We start from the raw sequence: 16,684 nt of genomic DNA, 5'->3' as shown, positions 1-16,684 counted from the left end.
CATAATTTCTAATCTTGTGGCTGATGTTAGTAGTTCAGTCTCCAGGCAAGGAGGCTTCTTTTGGGGAAAGGGCTGTTATCATTTTTCATTTATGTATTTATTTTTATTTTTTGAGACAAAGTCTCATTCTGTCACCCAGGTTAGATGCAATGGCATGATCTTGGCTCACTGCAATCTCCGCCTCCTGGGTTCAAGCGATTCTCCTGCCTCAGCCTCCTGAGTAGCTGGGATTACAGGTACCCACCACCATGCCCTGCTAATTTTTATATTTTAGTAGAGATAGGATTTCACCATGTTGGCCTTGCTTGTCTTGAAATCCCGACCTTGGTTGTTCTGCCCGCCTCCACCTCCCAAAGTGCTGGAATTACAGGTGTGAGCCACCATGCCTGGCCTCATCTTTGTTTTAAAACTATAACCTATAAACTAAGTTCTTCCCAAAGTTAGTTCAGCCTATGCCCAGGAATAAACAAGGACAGCTTGGAGGTTAGAAGCAAGACAGAGTTGGTTAGGTCAGATCCCTTTCATTGTCTCAGTTATAATTTTGCAAAGGTGGTTTCAAAATCACCTCAAAAAATTTTTTTCTCTCTACTACCTAATGCAGTGGTCCTAGGGCCAGGGCTGTAACTACAAGAGCTGGAAGCAGGAATGATTTCTAAGCAGGAAATTGTCACTATGTTTTTAAACTTTGTCAGAATTCCTACGGGCCTGATGAGGGGTTGGTTGTGCCTTCACCCCATCTGGAAAAATTGGGATTAAGAATAAATATAGGCTGGGCACGGTGGCTCAGGCCTGTAATCCCAGTACTTTGGGAGGCTGAGGTGGGTTGATCACCTGAGGTCAAGAGTTCGAGACCAGCCTGGCCAACATGATAAAACCCCGTGTCTACTAAAAAAATACAAAAATTAACTGGGCATGGTGGTGTGTGCCTGTAGTCCCAGCTACTCGTGAGGCTGAGGCGGGAGAATCACTTGAACCTGGGAGGTATAGGTTGCAGTGAGCTGAGATCATACCATTGCACTCCAGCCTGGGTGACAGAGTGAGTGCCTAAAATTATGAATGGCTGGCTTACATACCTTCCTGAGTGTGTGCTCACACTCAAAAGATTGTGTATATTTATTTTGCTGTAAGGGATCCATGGTTGAAAACCAGAGGTGGCCTATGGTGTCATGATATATATTAGTTTGCATCCAGTTCCTGGTTCCTAACTCCCATAGCTGCATTACAGTCTTTTGTTATGTTGGGTAAGGCCTCAGGAAACAGAATGTTTCTCCTGCCCTCCGTTCACCTGCCCCAAGGCAGGACTCTAACCTTGCCCACTTTTCTGATTGTGGGTCTTCAGACCCTCCCCAGAGAGAGTCCTATACCCTGGAGGAAGGAATGCTGAATAAGGAAACTTCCATAAAAACACAAGAGGGCCAGGTGCAGTGGCTCACACCTATAATCCCAGCACTTTCCAAGGCCAAGACGGACAGCTCACTGGAGCGCAGGAGTTTGAGACCAGCCTGGCCAACATGGTGAAACCCCGTATCTACCAAAAATAACAACAACAAAAAGAGGCTGGGCATGGTGGCTCATGCCTGAGGCTAAGGCACGAGAATTCCTTGAACCCGGGAGGTAGAGGTTGCAGTGAGCTGAGATCGAGCCACTGCACTCCAGCCTGGGTGACAGAGCCAGACTCTCTTCAGCAAAACATAATCCAAGAGAACTGAGTTCGGGGAGCTTCTGGATAGCTGAAGCCATGAAGGTTTCTGGAAAGTGGTGTGCCCAGGGAGAGGATGGAAGCCCCTCGCCCCTTCTCCCATGCCTAACCCTACACATCTCTTCATCTGTATCCTTTATAAAAAACTGGTACACATACATAAAAAACTACTTAGATATGATAAACATTCAATATCTGTTTAGTGAGGAGGGACACAAATCATATTGGTCGTAAGGGGTGACTTCAGGTTTTGAATCTGAACACTCAGATTCAAGTGAGGTAACTCAATTATGTTAAAATATTAACCTTTATGGTGGTATATTTTCTGATATAATACACACATCGAAGATCATTCTCTAAAAATGTTTAATTTTATGTTTTTGAATATGTAAACAAAGTATATCTCTAAAAGTTAACAGAGATGACCAGGCATGGTGACTCACACCTATAATCCCAGCACTTTGGGAGGCCGAGGCGGGGCAGATCATGAGGTCAGGAGTTCGAGACCAGCCTGACCAATATTGTGAAACCCTGTCTCTACTAAAAATACAAAACTTAGCAGGACGTGGTGGCGCATGCCTGTAGTCTCAGCTACTTGGGAGGCTGAGGCAGGAGCATTGCTTGAACCCAGGAGGCGGAGGTTGCAGTGAGCCGAGATCGGGACAGTGCATCCCAGGCTGGGCAACATAGTGAGACTCCATCTCAAAAAAAAAAAAAAAAAAAGTTAATAGAGATAAGTTGAGATTTGGATTGTTTCCTAGGGTTCAAAAAATGCTACCTCCTTTTTCTTTTTTTTTTTTTCTGATACAGGGTCTATTGCCCAGGCTGGAGTGCAGTGGTGTGATCTCGGCTCACTGGGGCCTCAACCTCCCAGGCTCAAGTGATCCTCCAGCCTCGGCCTCCCGAGTAGATGGGACCACAGGTGCATGCCAACACACCCAGCTAATTTTTGTGTTTTTTAGAGACAGGGTTTCACCATGTTTATTAACCCAGCTGGTCTCCAACTCATGACCTCAAGTAATCTGCCTGCCTCAGCTTCCCAAAGTGCTGAGAGACAGGACTAGCTGGATTTCCTAGGCTAGGAATTCCTAAGTCTAGCTGGGGAAGGTGACCTCACCCACCTTTAAACACAGGGCTAGTAACTCAGCTCACACCCAACCAATCAGGTAGTAAAGAGGGCTCACTAAAATACAAATTAGGCTAAAAGCAGGAGATAAAGAAATAGTCAAATCATATATCGCCCAAGAGCAAGGGGAGGGGACAATGATCGGCATATAAACCCAGGTATTTGAGCCGGATCAGGTAACCCGCTTTGGGTCCCCTCCCATTGTATGGGAGCTCTGTTTTCACTCTTCAGTCTTGAAACTGCACACTCTTCTGGTCCGTGTTTGTTACGGCTCAAGCCGAGCCGTCCACCACTGCTGTTTTTGAGGCCATTGCAGACCCACCATTGACTTCAACCTGTCGGGATCCGGCAGGGTGTCCGCTATGCTCCTGATCCAGCGACACGCCCATTGTCGCTCCTGATGGGGCTAAAGGCTCGCCACTGTTCCTGCAGGGTTAACTGCCCAGATTGGTCCTAATCAAGCTGAACACTAGACCCACAGCTTCTAATAGAGCTATAACACCCAGCGCATGGCCCAAGGTTCCATTCCTTGGAATCTGTGAGGCCAAGAACCCCAGGTGAGAGAACAAAAGGCTTGCCACCATCTTGGGAGTGGCCTGCCCTATCTTGGGAGCTCTAAGAACAAAGACCTGCCCATAACAGTGCTGGGATTACAGGCTTGAGCCACTGTACCTGGCCTACCTCCTTTTTCTAAAGTCCATCACTGTGTGTATGTATCCTAAACACCCAAATATGTAACCAAAGACTTTGTGAATGACCCTGCTCACCAAACAGCAATCTTGGAGGATCAGCAACTGTAGTTCTGACTGCAGCTGTCACTGGTGTAAATAAAACGAAACAATGAGCAAAATAGCACGAATTTAAAAATAAACCATCAGTGTGCTAATCAAACTGAAAGTCTTCCCAAAAGAGCCAAACATTTTAACATAACCCTTCCCACTCTCATAGTTGTTAATGTTAGGGAGTGAAAACTAAATGTCAATTGAAAAGGCAGTTTTAATTGGTTGCAGAAAATGAAAGGTTACTTCACTCAAAAAAGTAAAAAACTCATTGTGGTAATTCCGAAGTGGAAAACGTTTATTCCTGCAAATGATCGGTGAGCTTGCTCTGAATTCCCTTGAATCCCAGCATAGTCCCCAAATAGACAGGCTTGCCTCACCCCACAGAGGATATGACCCTGAAAAATTGAATATGAAGAAATATTGAATATGAAGTCATTCAGAATCCACAAGGGGGCCGGGCATGGTGGCTCATGCCTGTAATCCCAGCACTTTGGGAGGCTGAGGTGGGTGATCACTTGAGGTCAGTTCGAGACCAGCCTGGCCAACACGGTGATAACCTCATCTCTACTAAAAATACAAAAATTAGCTGGGCATGGTGGCGTGTGCCTAAAGTCCAGGTAGGAGAGTTGCAGAACCCAGGAGGCAGAGGTTGCAGTGAGTTGAGATGGCACCATTGCACTCCAGCCTAGGTGACACGGTGAGACTGTCTCAAAAAAAAGAAAAGAAAAATCCACAAGGGTTTTAAAGGAAGGTTTTACTGGAAAAAAAAAAGTCCACAAGGGGAACTGGTTAATCAAAGAAACCACACAGTTGATTTATTTCCATGAATTCAAAGCCTTTGAATGATGTGAACACTTACTCCCCATTTCTTTCTTACATTGTTACAAAAAAATTTACATAACAGAGTTTTCTTAAAGTGGCATTTTGTTGGTTATTATACTGATGATACATATTAACACTTTGTATTGAAGTATCATAAAAATCACAGGGCATTACAAATTTTTGATAAGAAGTAGTAATAGTATCCTCTTTTAACAACTGGAGGCTCCCAGGCATACTCTTCGGAGAGAAATTATTAATTTTATATTTTCATTTATATGTTGATGATAATCTTTTCTTGTTTTACCAGTTATAAAAACAAAGCTTTTTCTTTGTTGTGATAATGTGCACTAAGACTTAGTTTCTTGAGCTAATGCTAAATAAAATGAGATCAATAGGAATATTCCAGGAGGTCGTGAGAAGTTTTTAGAAAGGATGGCATCTACATATATCTGGAGCTCTGAAAAATGTTGGAGAGTATGACCTGGGACTGAAACTGTGGAACACATATCCAGTGTCACAGGCTCTGAGAGCAGAGTTTGCTCTAGGACCTGGAATGAGTGATGGAGAAATGTTTTAAACAAACAAATAGGCCAGGCACAGTGGCTCACATCTGTAATCCTAGCACTTTGGGAGGCCGAGGTGGGCAGATCGCTTTAGCTCAGGAATTTGAGACTAGCCTGGGCAACATGGCGAAACCCCACCTCTCTATAAAAACAAACAAACAAAACAGGCCGAGCATGGTGGCTCATGCCTATAATCCCAGCACTTTGGGAGGTCGGGGCAGGTGGATCACTTGAGGTCAGGAGGTCAAGACCAGCCTGGGCAACATGGTGAAACCCCATGTCTACTAAAAAATACAAAACTTAGCTGGGCGTGGGGCCACATGCTTGTAATCCCAGCTACTCACACTTGAACCCAGGAGGCAGAAGTTACAGTGAGCTGAGATTGCGCCACTGCACTCTAGACTCTGCGTCTCCAACAAACAAATAAAAAAACAATTGTGGGAGGATTCCTAGGTTTACTGCACTCCAGTTTAATGCTTGTACAGTACTCACACTTATAGCTCAGGAGTTTTCAAGGGCTGACCCACCCATTTTCTGCCACATGCAGTCAGCCCCAAGGCCTCATCTGTACCCAAAGACCTGTGGACAATAACTGCCCCAACAACAACAACAACAAAAACTCGAAGCCTCTGACAGAGGAAACGTACTCCAGAGTCACCGTGAGCTGTCGCTGTCCCTCTTCCTGACCACCAAGCCCAGCCTGGACAGCCTGCTTTCCCGCCCTGGCTTGAGGCTGGCTCACTCCTGGATCTCTCCCCAGTCCTGCTTTCCCACTGGTGCCTCTAAGACCCCAGTGTGGGGTCCGCACCTCATCTCCCTGACACGAACAGGTATTGGTCCTCAAACACAGAAACACACTCTTAGCTTGGTTTCTGCTCTAGTTTGGTATTTCTACTTTTGAACTTTGTTTAGTGTTCCTTTCTAAAACCTAACCACTGGATCCAAGCCAGGGTTGTAGAGTGTCCACTCTGAGTCTGCTATTTTTCCCCAAGTGTCCCCTCAGCAAACAGCAGGCTCTGCTTTATCCTGGTGGGGGATGGGTACGCCGTCTTCTCCAACTACAAGACAGCAGAGTGGGTCTCCTGGAGGTTCTCCTCCAGCTTCATCCCCAGGTTGTCAATCCCAATGCTGGTGACTGGAGGCACGCTGCTTTCAGCCGGCTCGGCCGTGCGAGTCGGGGTGGAGCAGTACAGGATAAACCCCACCATGATGACGGTGAAGGACAGGATGTAGAGTCCTGAAAACTAGAAGAGAAGAACAGGTAGTGAATTGTGCCCCTCACATATACATCTCTGCTGTTGGCTTTTGCCAACTGTGCTTTGAGAATTACCTTCTCATAATCTTTTTCTTTTCTTTTTCTTTTTCTGTTTTTTTTAAGACAGGGTCTCACTCTGTGGCCCAGGCTGGATGGAGTGCAGTGGTGCGATCTCAGCTCACTGCAACCTCTGCCTCCCAGGCTCCAGTGATCCTCCCGCCTCAACCTCCAGAGTAGCTGAGACCACAGGCACTCACCACCACACCTGGCCAATTTTTGTGTTTTCTGTAGAGACGGGGTTTTTCCATGTTGCCCAGGCTGGTCTCGAACACCTGAGCTCAAGCAATCCACCCGCCTCAGGCTCCCAAAGTGTGGGGGATTACAGGCATGAGCCACCATGCCTGGCCTCATGATCTTTTTTCTGAAAGTTGCCTAAAGAGATGCTAATGCACAAAACCTTCCTTTGTATGCTGGTGAATGATGGGACTCTGCCAACAGCACCCGGCACATAAGCTACCTGGATCCTTGGATCTTTAGGAGAAATGGATCTTTGCTTTTCTCTGTCATAACCCAGCTATACCCCACTCTGCATATAATCCCACTTAGTGGAGAAAATAAAAGGTCATCATGGATACCACAGAGAGCCCCATTCAGACCCTAGACACAGCCTACAATAGTGGTATGAAACAGAGGAACATAAGACTATGATGAAATGTGGAAGTACAGAAGTGGCATCTGCTCTACAGCCTCTCAATGTGTGCTATTCAATGAAATTCATTTTGCTAAAATGTAATACATTATCTTGTCTCTGTAGGCAAGTATTACATAGTAAAATTTATGGTGGACTGAGCAGATTCAGAATTTTAGAGCTAGAAAGAGTCTAAGATACCAGAAGAATCCAAAGCCCAAAGAGAGGTGACTGGTGTAAGGTCTAGTGAGGACAATCACAGGGAACAGAGCCCTGTGAGAGGCATCTCATAGGCTCTCTGTTCCTAGAAGGACCAAATAGAGCAGAAGCCCATTCTGACAGACATTTTTACAAGTATGGATGGAGTTTTTGGTGACCTTCCCTAACTTTCCCCTTCCTAAGACTGAAAACCACCACCCAGAGCAAAATGCAATGAGGACAGAACACGAATTCATTGGGTATACATATGGAAAAATGATATACCCCAAAAGTCTAAATAAATTCTATTAAGAACTTTGTATATTTCCTCTTCTTTCAGCTGAAAATCCATACAAAAGTTGAAGTATTAAAGAAATCAGTCTGTATTTTTTTCTTTTTTTCTTTTTTAAATAGAGTCTAACTCTGTCTCCCAGGCTGGAGTGCAATGGTGCAATCTCGGCTCACTGCAACCTCTGTCTCCTGGGTTCAAGTGATTCTTCTGCCTCACCCTCCCGAGTAGCTGGGACTACAAGCACTCACCACCATGCCTGGCTAAGTTTTGTATTTTTGGTAGAGATGGGGTTTCACCATGTTAGCCAGGCTGGTCTCAAACTCCTGAACTAAAGTGACCCACCCACCTCGGTCTCCCAAAGTGCTGGGATTACAGGTGTGAGCCACTTGCGCCCAGCCTGAAGTTGGTATTTTGAAAGGTAATCATGCTGTCCCATAAAGTGTTCACTGTTACCTGTGAACAAACCTATATAACTTGTTCAAAATCTGTTATATTTGGTTTGGTGGCTTTTAAATGTTCAGAAGAAAAACTATTATGTCTCTCTTAAGAAGGCAGGTGATTAAATTGAGTCACTTTTATTAGCATGGAGAGACTAATAAAGAGATTGAGTAAGTCTCCTGAACTAGAGGTGCTTACTTTTTTGTCTTGTAAAATTCTTTGTGTCTGGATCTATGCAGGAAGTTTCTTGCAGTTACTTTATTCAGCAAATATTCACTCAAGATCAATTTCAGGAGAGGCAGAGTGCTTAAGGTCTGACATGGATGAGTGTAAAAAATTCTGAGCCTCTTTTTCAACTGTCTGCTTCAAAAAATTAGAGTCAAAGTTAAACACAGTTTTTAAAACTTGTAGTATATTAAGCTTACAATCTGCCTTTAAAACCTACTTCTTGGCCAGGCTCAGTGGCTCATGCCCTGTAGTCCCAGCACTCTGGGAGGCCAAGGCGAGTGGATTACCTGAGGTCAGGAGTTCGAGACCAGCCTGGCCAACATGGTGAAACCCCGTCTCTACTAAAAATACACAAATCAGCTGGGTTTGTTAGCAGGTGACTGTAATCCTAGCTACTCGAGAGGCTGAAGCACAAGAATCGCTTGAACCCAGAACGCAGGGGTTGCAGTGAGCTGAGATCACACCACTGTACTCCAGCCTGGGCGACAGAGTGAGACTCTGTCACAAACAAAACAAAAAAACTGCTTCTAAAGTGCTAGGTGTCTTCATTATGCTCTGAGTTTTTTCTACCTCTGTAATTTATTCTGAAGATTTCAGAAGACCTGCTCTTTGCTCTATAAGTCTTGAAACATTTGACCAAAATAGTAAAATCTGATCTAAGAATGAACTATTAGACATTCAGGGACAAAGGAACACAAAATAACTGGAAAGGAATTTATCAACTGCATGCTCCGATTCTGAGAATAGCGAAGTTATGTGGCCGAAAAATGACATAAGAAAGGGATTTTTTCATTTTAAAGTTAAAAGCAGTTGAAGCTATAGCCAGCCACCAACTGGCCTGCAACTGCTATATAGAAACACCAGCACTCCTAGTGATGGCCAGATGAAATGCAGCCACAGCATCACAGAAAAACAAGGCTGACATTGTAGTCCATGACAATTTAGCTCTCAGAAAAAAAATCTGGGCCCATCATGATGACTTCTCTGATTCACTTTGACTTTATTTATTTATCTTACTTTTTTTATTTTTTTTAAGATGGAGTCTCACCCTGTCACCCAGGCTGGAGTGCAATGGCATGATCTCGGCTCACTGCAACCTCCACCTCCCGGGTTCAAGCAATTCTCCTGCTGGGACTACAGATGCGTGCCACCACGCCCAGCTAATTTTTGTATTTTTAGTAGAGATGGGGTTTCATCATGTTGGCCAGGATGGTCTCAATCTCCTGACCTTGTGCTCCACTCGCCTTGGCCTCCCAAAGTGCAGGTGTGACCCACTGTGCCCAGCACACTTTGGCTTTTTTTTTTTTTTTTTTGAGACAGTCTTGCTCTGTTGTCCAGGCTGGAGTGCAGTGGCGTGATCTTGGCTCACTGCAAGCTCTGCCTCCTGGGTTCATGCCATTCTCCTGCCTCAGCCTCCTGAGCAGCTGGGATTACAGGTATGTGCCACCACGCCCGGCTAATTTTTTGTATTTTTAGTAGAGATAGGGTTTCACCATGTTAGCCAGGATGGTCTCGATCTCCTGACCTCATCATCCACCCACCTCAGCCTCCCAAAGTGCTGGGATTACAGGCATGAGCCACCGTGCCAGGCCTGGCTTTTTTTAAAATGATGGTATCAATAAGCTACAAACATTCCTTCGGTCTTAGTTCAGGTATACCTTAACCAGCAAGTCTGCAAAGATAACAGCTGGTTTCTTGACATGTAACCTTGCAATGCAAAAAGGTTTACATTCCTTAAGTAGAAATTTCTGAGAATCCACTGAGCTTAATGTATCAATAATTCAGTTAAGTGTTGTGAGTTCATGGTTGACTTCTGGGAATAGCATAAATAAGGATTTGTCTGGATACAAAATTTTACAATGACAAAGAAATATAGTTGATAGCCTCTACTGAAACTAAAACTATCAGGTAATGGCCAACATCCTAACTATCTGCTCAAATGACTGTGAGGAAAATAGGAAGCAGGTCAATAATCCTTTACTGAAGGCACGCTGAGAGAAGACAGGTCTCGCTCTGTCAGCCAGGCTGGAGTGCAGTGGTGGTGTCAGATGATGACTCACTGCAGCCTCAACCTCCCTGGGCCCAAGTGATCCTCCCACTTCAGCCTCTCTCTCCAGTAGCTGGGACTACAGGTACACACTACCATGTCTGGCTAATTATTTTTGTATTTTTTTTTTTTTTGTAGAGATGGGGGTTTTGCCATGTTGTCCAGGCTGAAAAGAGATATTTCTAAAGCAGGGGTTCTCAAAGTATAATCCAAAATCCTAAAACCTAAAACGCTGGGGAGGAATCGATACAGTCAAAGCTATTATTACTTTTTTTTTTTTTTTGAGACAGAGTTTTGCTCCTGTTACCCAGGCTGGAGTGCAATGGTGCAATCTCGGCTCACTGCAACCTCTGCCTCCCAGGTTCAAGCGATTCTCCTGCCTCAGCCTCCCGAGTACCTGGGATTACAGGCATGGGCCACCACGCCCTGCTAATTTTTGTACTTTTAGTGGGGGGGGGGGGGTTCACCATGTTGGCCATGACTGGTCTCGAACTCTTGACCTCAGGTGATTCACTCACCTCAGCCTCCCAAAGTGCTGGGATTATTGGCATAAGCCATCAATGCCTGGCCCTCAAAATTATCATTACCATAATACTAAAATGCTATATGCCCTTTTCACTTTTATCATCTTGCAAATGCACAATGAAATGTTCTAGAAGCTATATGACATGTGATATCACAAGGCAGAAGGAAGAAGCAGAGGTGAGAATCCAGGTGTTTTCTAGTAAGCCACACAGTAAAGAGATTTTTAAAATATAAATCAATGACATTCTTCTATTTTTTTTATTTTGAAAATACATTTTTTCATAAAATGTTAACATGATGAATTTATTATTTTCTTAATGAATTAATAAGTATTTTTTAATTTATCCGTTTTCATTTATAATATGGTAAATAATAGGTACAAATGACTGGGGTTCCGAATTTTTAAGCATTTAAAAGGGGCTTCAGATTTTAAAAAGAATGATCAGCAAGCCCTGGATCTAAGAAAAAAAAAAGATGAGAACTGCTAAACTGCTGCCCTAGGAATTTTCCAAGTAGCTGTGAAGTTGAAAAAAAAATCTATATACTTGGTTCTCTCTGATTATGAGACTTTAACATGATGTAATCATAAGCTTGAGATTCTCATCTTAACAATGAAATTAAGGTGGAAAGTGCAGTGGTAAGAAGCCTGGACTGATAGAAGACTGACAACTAAGACTTAGTAGTGGTTTTACCACTAACCAGCTGCTAAGGGTAAGTCACTGAGCTGCACATCACCTCCCCAGGCCTTTGTTCCTCCATGTCTAAAATAAATGGCTCCACCAGGTATTAGTGGCTCATGCCTATAATCCCAGCACTTAGGGAGGCTGAGGCGGGCAGATCACCTGAGGTCAGGAGTTCAAGACCAGCCTGGCCAACATGGTGAAACCCCATCTCTAGGAAAATACAAAAATTAGCTGGGCATGATGGAGGGTGCCTGTAATCCCAGCTACTCAGGAGGCTGAGGTAGGAGAATCGTTTGAACCCGGGAGACAGAGGTTGCAGTGAGCCAAGATCACACCATTGCACTCCAGCCTGGGCAATAGAGTAAGACTCCATCTCAAATAAATAAAATAAATAAATAATAAAATAAAATGAATGGCTCAATCAGTTCTCAAGGAAAGGTGTATCAGACTCTCTGAGGATGTTATTTTTTCAAACTTCATATTTGCTCTCTTGCTTCCCCTGGAGATACTGATATATTCCCTCCCACCCCACCTGCCTTGAGAATTAGTGCATGTAATAGGACCCACTGCTGATGGCAGCAGGTTACGCTTGTAAAGGCTGTGATGATGTGGATAGAAAAAGTCTGAAAAACCACTGGACTGAATTACCTTTAAGATATAAAATTACGGCCGGGTGAGGCGGCTCAAGCCTGTAATCCCAGCACTTTGGGAGGCCGAGATGGGCGGATCACGAGGTCAGGAGATCGAGACCATCCTGGCTAACCCGGTGAAACCCCGTCTCTACTAAAAAATACAAAAAACTAGCCGGGCGAGGTGGCGGGTGCCTGTAGTCCCAGCTACTCGGGAGGCTGAGGCAGGAGAATGGTGTAAACCCGGGAGGCGGAGCTTGCAGTGAGCTGAGATCCGGCCACTGCACTCCAGGCTGGGCGACAGAGCGAGACTCTGTCTCAAAAAAAAGAAAAAAAGATATAAAATTACTATCAAAGACAGAACCATCCCAATTATGCATGCATGATAAGCTGGCCATCTCTCTTTCCTTTCCATCAGGTACTCCAGACTTTTTGTCTGTGTACCAAGGCAAAAAGAATGAATGAAAAAGTTCCTAGTGCTCAGGCTAAGTTACACTGTCCCTCAAGGTCAACAGCATCTTTGGGTCAGCTTATCACCTGGCAACATGCGTCAACAATTCCATAAGCTAGTGCCCTGGGCCATATCATCGAAGGTGAAATCCATGTATTTCATTTTTTTTTTTTTTTTTTTTTGAGACGGAGTCTCGCTCTGTCGCCCAGGCTGGAGTGCAGTGGCGCAATCTTGGCTCACTGCAAGCTCCGCCTCCCGGGTTCATGCCATTCTCCTGCCTCAGCCTCTGGAGTAGCTGGGACTACAGGCACCTGCCACCACGCCCGGCTAATTTTTTGTATTTTTAGTAGAGACGGGGTTTCACCGTGTTAGCCAGGATGGTCTCGATCTCTTGACTTTGTGATCCACCCACCTCAGCCTCCCAAAGTGCCAGGATTACAGGTGTGAGCCACCGCGCCCGGCCGTATTTCACTCTTTAGAATAACCCTAGAAGGGCAATTCTTATGTGAACCCATTTTCTAATTCAGTAGTAGTAAAGGGAGGCCTGACCAATGAAATTCTTGCCAAGAGGGTGAGAAGGTTTTATTTTTTGATCTAGAGTCTTGAAGAAACCTGCTGCGTTTTTTGGATCCAAGCAAGTATTCTTATTTGAACGTGCTCTATTTGTTTACCTTATAGCCAAACAGAAAGAGTCCAACGAAAAGGCTGTAGAGGTCCGCTGTCAGGATGCCTAGGTTGACGGAAGTGGCACTAGTGACTTTAATCACCAATGGCATGAAGCTATAAAGGCAAAACATACACAGGGCAAATGCCACAAACAGCAGGGCTGTGGAAAAAAACATGGAATATTGAATATTAGGGCAAGAAATCATAAGACAAAGGAGTTTGAGGCTTGGCTGCCATATAAAACTCCCTAATCCTTTAGCGTATTATCTACAAAGCCTCTTGTTAACAGTTGGCATTGCAAATGAGACCACAAAGCTCTCTGGAAAAAAGAATATTAACAAGTTGTGATGTAGATAAAGGACCTCAAAAGTCCAACAAGGTATTGGATGATCAAGGTCAGAAAATCCTGCTTATAGTGTGACTGAGTCCATTGCTCTTACCACCCCTTGCTATGCACCCTGCCAGGACACAGTGATGCCTGCAATAAAAGGCCAGTAAAGGAAGAATCAACATCTCGTGTCAAGAAAAATCATTATCTTTTCTTCGCTTTTGTTTGGTTGGACATGATTCATATAACTGGATTCAGAATAAAGTATCTTTAAAGACATCAAAGACAGTTATTAGGTCCACTGTATTTTGCTCATCTCATTAAATTAAGTGCTCCAAGGCAGCACAACATAATTATCCTCTTTAGGACAGTGCTTGCCATGTGGATGTTGACTACATTAGCAATTATCTCTGCTTTGCAACCACTTTAATCTTATCCCATACGCAGCACACACACACACACACACACACACACACACACACACACACACACACTTTCTGGCAATCTAAGTTATTTTTATTTTTTTCGAGACGGAGTCTCACACTGTTGCCCAGGCTGGAGTGCAGTGGCGCAATCTCAGCGCACTGCAACCTCCGCCTCCCAGGTTGAACTGATTCTCCTGCCTCAGCCTCCCGGGTAGCTGAGAGTACAGGCGCCTGCCACCATGCCCGGATTTTTTTTTTTTTTTTTTTTTTTTTTGTATTTTAGTAGAGACGGGGTTCTCCATGTTGGCCAGGCTGGTCTCGAACTCCTGACCTCAGGTGATCCGCCCATCTTGGCCTCTCAAAGTGCTGGGATTACAGGTGTGGGCCACCACGCCCAGCCCACAATCTAAGTTATTTAATGAAATTAAATTATCAAGCATGGTAGACAATCTTCAATGACACCTATGTAATATTTAACTTTTCCCCACCCCATCATTAAACCTGGTTGAAAATCTTTTCTGACTTTCCCATCACCACTTTCTTTTCCTTTATTTATTTATGAAGATGCCTAGGAATATCAGATGACAGGAGCAATGGGAGGTGAGGGAGATTTCACACCATTGACAATTCAGGTTAATGCTTCACAAATTATATCAAGCAGATAACCTTCGCAAGAAATCTGAGGACCCAAGATACAGGTCTACTTGAAAGCTGGTTTGACCAAAGGTCAATCTCCAGTCTTGTTCAGGATCCCTAGTAACCAAAGGCTATTCCTGCAGGTAAAGATTAAGAATTAACTTTTATGGAAGTTTATCTACCAATTTTCAGAGAAAGCTCTGAATGTTAACCACTATAGCTGATATGTATTAAATCACTCTGGGATTTTACAAAGGTGTCTAAATATTAAAATAGAGCACAATATAATCCTCTAGATGTTCATTTGTTAGTTAAAGGAAAGAATGCTGACTAAAAGGATTTCTTTCTTTACATACCAATTTTCCAGTCCCAGTGAATGCTGGCAATATCCTTATATTCCACAATCAATCTGAGATTAAAACAAGAGGTCACAGAGAGGTCCACATACTAATTTTCACTATTTTATAAGCATTTTAGTCACTATACTTCAGCTAAAGTGCGGAATTACACGGACTTTTGAATTTGTCTTAGAATATAAAAATAACTATCTTCAATAAAAATGACAATAAAACCAAAGGTGCTCTGCAATAATAGTCAAGTATAGGAGAGAAATGTGATATTATGCTTTGTTTTTGAATAAGCTTAGGAAGTTAATGTGTTAATATTTTCTGGAAATAACTAAAAAAGAAAACTCCTTACTGGTAAATGCCTCTACCACATGCTCATCAGGAATCCTAAGCAACACACATGTTTAAGAAAATAGGAAGTAATTCCTGATATTTTAACAATCCTCTAATAGACACTCAGCAAGTTATTAGGTAATGGCAAAACCACAATTACTCTTGCATCCACCTAATACTAATTTCAGATGTGAATTTGGGACAAATAAATAATGAATATTAGTAGTTATCATCTATAATATATTTGCTTATTTTGTTTTTAGAAAAAATTGTAGAATCTTACAGCTGTATACCACTGATAATTGTTCCAAACAGGCCCACCATTCCTAAAAATTCCTGTCTGCTCAGCTTCTTCACGATGTATTCCTCACAAACATTCGAAATGGCATAGAGGGAAGCCCCAAGAAGGACCAAGATGTCGCCAATCAATACATCACTCCCTGCAGGAAGATAAGCCACAAAAAGCAAAACACTGTCAACAGGTGAACCTCTACAGCATGCCTCCAGGCGGTCATCTGACTCGTGTTCATTTAAATGACGCTAAGGAAGAAGAAACTGGTTACTAGAAGTTTATGTGTGAGAGTGTGTGTGTGTGTGTGTGCGCGCGCACGCATGTGTTTGAGACAGTCTTGCTCTGTCACTCAGGCTGGAGTGCGGAGTGCAGTGGCTCAGTCTCGGCTCACTGCAACCTACACCTCCGGGTTCAAGTGATTCTCCTGCCTCAGCCTCCCGCGTAGCTGGGATTATAGGCACCCTCTGTCAGGTCTGGCTGATTTTTGTATTTGCACTGGTCTTGAACTCCTGAACTCAAGTGATCCGCTCACCTTGGCCTCCCAAAGTACTGGGATTACAGGTGTGAGTGACTGTGCCTGGCCTAATTTTTGTATTTTTGGTAGAGACGGAGGGTTCATCATGTTGGCCAGGCTGGTCTCGAACTCCTGACCTCAGGTGATCTACCCACCTTGGCCTTCCAAAACGCGGGATACAGGTGTGAGCCACCGCACCCAACCTGGTTACTAGATGTTTAAAGTCTCTTCTTTAAACTTTCTGGTTCTCTTCTCACTTTCTGGTTCAATTCTGCTGTGATTTTTCATAATTTAACTCCTCAGAAGTCTAACAGGCTAGAAATTGACGGTATATATTATAATGTAAGGCCTCAGAAAATGATTCCATGACATGACAAATTAACGGAGTTCACTGAAGAGTTGGGTCAATTTGAAAAATGGGAACCTGCTTTCAAAGTAATTTTCCCTCTCAATCCAAGGAGACACTTAACTCACTTGTAGATTGGGTGAATCATAGACCTTAATTAGATTTTATAGTATCAACTGTAATTTTCTCTCTCAATCCAAGGAGACATTTAACTCACTTGAAGCTTGGATGAATTAATAGAGCTTAATTACATTTTATACTATCAACTGAATTCAACACAAAGTGAGGCAAAGTGTTCTCACCTACACAGTGACTTAAAAAGAAATACTCCAGTGAACAAGTTTCTTCGTTGATTAAATAAAAAAAGAAAA

General features: G+C 43.5%; 1 protein-coding gene across 5 annotated transcripts in view; it reads right to left on the bottom strand.

Moving 5' to 3' along the window:
* Positions 1-4,421: 4,421 nt before the first annotated feature.
* The window catches only part of SLC35F2 (solute carrier family 35 member F2), a 65,921-nt gene continuing 53,658 nt past the window's right edge, over positions 4,422-16,684 (bottom strand). For 4 of the 5 annotated variants that reach the window (XM_017855284.1, XM_017855283.1, XM_017855286.1 and 1 more), the window contains 4 exons: positions 15,445-15,601; positions 14,838-14,890; positions 13,098-13,252; positions 4,654-6,236 (listed from right to left, as the gene is read on the bottom strand). In XM_017855284.1, coding sequence (XP_017710773.1) covers positions 6,051-6,236; positions 13,098-13,252; positions 14,838-14,890; positions 15,445-15,601 — 551 coding nt within the window. In that variant the 3' untranslated portion in view covers positions 4,654-6,050. Of the gene's footprint in view, positions 6,237-13,097; positions 13,253-14,837; positions 14,891-15,444; positions 15,602-16,684 lie in introns of all 5 variants that reach the window. The other variant, XM_017855282.1, reaches the window with a different exon arrangement.

The sequence above is a fragment of the Rhinopithecus bieti genome, unplaced genomic scaffold (genome assembly GCF_001698545.2).
Source record: "Rhinopithecus bieti isolate Rb0 unplaced genomic scaffold, ASM169854v2 scaffold_39705, whole genome shotgun sequence".
In the NCBI taxonomy this organism is placed as follows: Eukaryota; Metazoa; Chordata; class Mammalia; order Primates; family Cercopithecidae; genus Rhinopithecus; species Rhinopithecus bieti.
The sequence above is the reverse complement of the archived record's forward strand: the minus strand, read 5'-3'. Positions and strand labels throughout refer to the sequence as shown.